The sequence below is a fragment of the Myotis davidii genome, unplaced genomic scaffold (assembly GCF_000327345.1).
Source record: "Myotis davidii unplaced genomic scaffold, ASM32734v1 scaffold43, whole genome shotgun sequence".
NCBI classification, from domain to species: domain Eukaryota; kingdom Metazoa; phylum Chordata; class Mammalia; order Chiroptera; family Vespertilionidae; genus Myotis; species Myotis davidii.
In genome coordinates this window covers 648,272-651,522 of record NW_006294590.1, presented here as the reverse complement: position 1 = coordinate 651,522, position 3,251 = coordinate 648,272, and the positions used below count along the sequence as shown (strand labels likewise).

Genomic DNA, 3,251 nt, shown 5'->3' with positions numbered 1-3,251 from the left:
TTTGTGGCCGGCTTGTTGCCCTGACGACCCCTGGAACGAGCTCACACGTGGCCCGGGGTGCAGGCTGTGCCTCCGTCAGCCCCTCGCGCACCTGTCACGGAAGAGGTCGTAGCCGGGAGGGAGGGTTTCCCGACAGATCCACTCGCCCAGGCCTGCGAGGAAGGACCACGTATTCCCGCTGGGAGGTGGTGGCAGGGCCGAGAAGCCACGGAGGAGGCCAGTCATGTCACCCCGATGGGACTCACACTGAGCCCCATGGGCCACAGCGCACAGGCCTGCATGCGCACGCAGGCACACGCGTGCACACACACAGGCACGCACACACACGCACACACACAGCGAACAGGCAAGCAGACGGAACTACACACAGTGGATCTGCAGCTGGGGTTTCTGGGTGGCTCCTCCCTGTCCCTGTACCCGGGAGGCGTGGCTGAGCAGTTGGGTCGCTTACCAAGGTCAGAAACCACGACTCAGGAGGAGGAGGACTTGGTGAGGATCAGAGGAACCTGTTGGAGGCGGGGAGGGCGGAAAGGGATTAGGAGCCCTCCAGGGGGGCAGCCAGGTGGACGGTCGGGCCCAGGTCCCTGCCCAGGAGGAGGCCGCAGACCTCGTTGGAAACGGGCCTGTGGTGCCACCTTCATCTTCTGGGCGTTGGCTGGTGCCCTCCGGTGGATCAGTGATCGGAACGCAGCTGTTTTCAAAAGGCCTCGTGGTCTACATTCAGGTGTTGTTGTTTTTTAATATGTTTTTATTGATTTCAGAGACTGGAGGGGGAAGAGAGAGAAACATCAATGAAGAGAGAGAACCCTGGATCGGCTGCCTCCTGCACGCCCCACACTGGGGATCGAGCCCGCAACCTGGGCATGTGCCCTGACTGGGAATTGAACTGGTGACCTCCTGGTTCATAGGTTGACGGCTCCGCCGGGCTTCCACCATAAGTCAGTTTTTGACGCTCCAGAATGACGCCTCCCAGGTTGCACTCACGTCCGATAGTCGCAGTGTTTCCCTAGTCGGAGAGCCACATGTCCCGTTCGTGGGTTTTTAATCGTCTCATTTTCCTTACATCCCTGCTTTTGCCTCCTCCCGAGCAGTAACATCCAGGCCATCTGGGCTCTGAGGTGTGCTGATTCGTTCCATACACAACATCATAACTACACACGGAAACGTCCGCCTGCTCACCCCACGCCGTCTCACACGTGTGGCCTCAGGCGCACCTCCCCGCCTCCTGAGGCTGAGGCGGCCGAGAGGAGGCTTCCAGCAGCCCCTCACCTCCGCCAGCGGGGCGGCCCTCGTGGGGGGCGGGAGGAGGTGGCGCCTCACAGTCACGTGTGCGCTCCCCACTCACACCGTCCCCTCCAAGGGGCCGTGACCGTGATGAATCCCTGCTGCTTCCCAGCTTAACTCCGGCCGCACCCCATGTGCTCCTTCCTCCCTGCCTGGGTTTGCTCCGCCAGTTGGCCGCCCTGTGCCCCGAGGGCGGCGCTCACGTCTCTCTTCCCCGCAGGTTTAGCTTCTTCTCCCGGGATAAGAAGCGGCTGGCGTCAGAGAAGGCCACCACCACCCCTCTGTGAGGGAGGAATTGCTGGCTCCCCAAGTTACAGGTGGGGAAACAGGCTCTGAGTGGTCAGCCAAGTATGCAGGCTAGTAAGAGGGGGCCTGGCAGGCAGATCGCCTCCTTGGGAACAAGGTGGGGAGGGTACGAGCTGATGGAAGGGGCTCAGGCTGTCCTGATGAGGGGAGGGCCCTGTTCGCAGGAACAACCTGAACATGGTGGGGCTCACCTTCAGGGCCTCCCGCCTCCACTGCTTCAGAGAGCAGCAAACTGGGTGCTGGGCTGGACTTGAGCCTCTTCTGTTCACATTTCACTGGGCAGGGCAAGTCCTCTGGGTGGTGGTGGTGGTGGTGAGGGGGGTGGAGAGCAGTGAGGATACAGGGCCAGGGAAGGAGATACATTCCACTGGCAGGCAATTAGGAGGGGAGAAAGCCGCGCACTTGATCCCGACATAGAGCAAGCGGTGCTGAGTTGGTTCCTGGGGCCCAGAAGGACGCCCTGGGCTGGAGACAGGTGTAGAGCGCATGCACCAGCCAACGGCTATGGTCCCGGCTACTTTTTGCTGCGCCTCGTGAACCTGTTGCATGCCCCAGAGACCAAGGGCGGGACTTCCTGGGGAGTTCTGAGGACTTGGCCAAACACAACATGCTCCCTAGCACCGGAGGCCCCCCCAGCACAGCGCCCAGACAGGGAGCCCTGAGCAGGAGTCGGGGCCAGGGCCCGCTTCAGCTGCAGTCCTCTTCCTGCGTCTCAGGGCGATCTTCATTCACCCATTCATTGACTCTGGCCCTACGCGTGTGTGCCTGGCTGCGCTCACTGCAGGCGCTCTGAGAGGCACCCCAGAGGCCTGCCTGGCTGGGGCTTCCCCGAGGAGCTCTGGCCCAGGGGACCTGAGGTTTGGGGGTGGGCCCCAGGCCTGGTTGCTGACTGCCTTTCGCCCAAGGAGCTCTGCTGGGCCTCGCCTCCTGCTCCCTGCTCCGCCCTGGGCACCTGCCAGCATCCTCGCCCATCCCAAGGACATGGCACCGGTGGGGACCCTGCAGCGACGACTAGCTCGCGCTCACACGCAGGACTGTGGTCCCTGGGCACTTGCGGCCGGAGACTCGGCCACACGTGGGCTCAGCGCGGGCCAGAGAAGGAGGTGGGACTTCCCTGCTGGGCCGGCTCTGCGTCCCTGGAGGACAGCGGCCATCTCTCCATTAGCTGCGGTCTCCCCAGCTCCCGCGCACAGGTCACTGAGCGCACCCCAGTGACTGAGGGGGAGGCAAGCGCGGTCAGCGGTCTGCGCAACAGGGCGAGCGGGGACCACCTCGGACTCCCGCAGGCGGCCGGGCCCCAGCAACCCCAGGGCCCGCAAGAGCCGCGGACTCCCTGGGCGGGGCCTCCGTCTCGATGGCGTCGGGGGGCGGAGCCTCAGACGCACTGGGGCGGGGCCTCCGCCTCGGTGGCGTCAGGGGCGGGGCCTCCGTCTCAGTGACTCCAGGGGGCGGAGCCTCTGCCGCGGGGCGTCAGGGGCGGGACCTCCGTTTCTGTGACGTCAGGGGGCGGAGCTTAAGGCGCACTGGGGCGGAACCCGGCGCCGTCACGTAGCTCCGGTTCAGCCGCGCGCACGTTAGTCCCCGTGTCCAGTGGTCGCCGCCTCGCCGCGATCATGCCGATGTTCGTGGTGAACACCAACGTGCCCCGCGCCTCGGTGCCG

At 64.5% G+C, this 3,251-nt stretch overlaps 1 protein-coding gene across 1 annotated transcript in view; it reads left to right on the top strand.

Annotated features, from left to right (window-relative positions):
- RILPL1 (Rab interacting lysosomal protein-like 1) overlaps positions 1-1,540 on the top strand; it is a 23,679-nt gene extending 22,139 nt beyond the window's left edge. Inside the window, exon 7 of the mRNA XM_006768748.2 lies at positions 1,505-1,540. Within this exon, the coding sequence (XP_006768811.1) occupies positions 1,505-1,510 (6 nt within the window). The 3' untranslated portion in view covers positions 1,511-1,540. The remainder of the gene's footprint in view (positions 1-1,504) is intronic.
- The last annotated feature ends 1,711 nt before the right edge of the window (positions 1,541-3,251 follow it).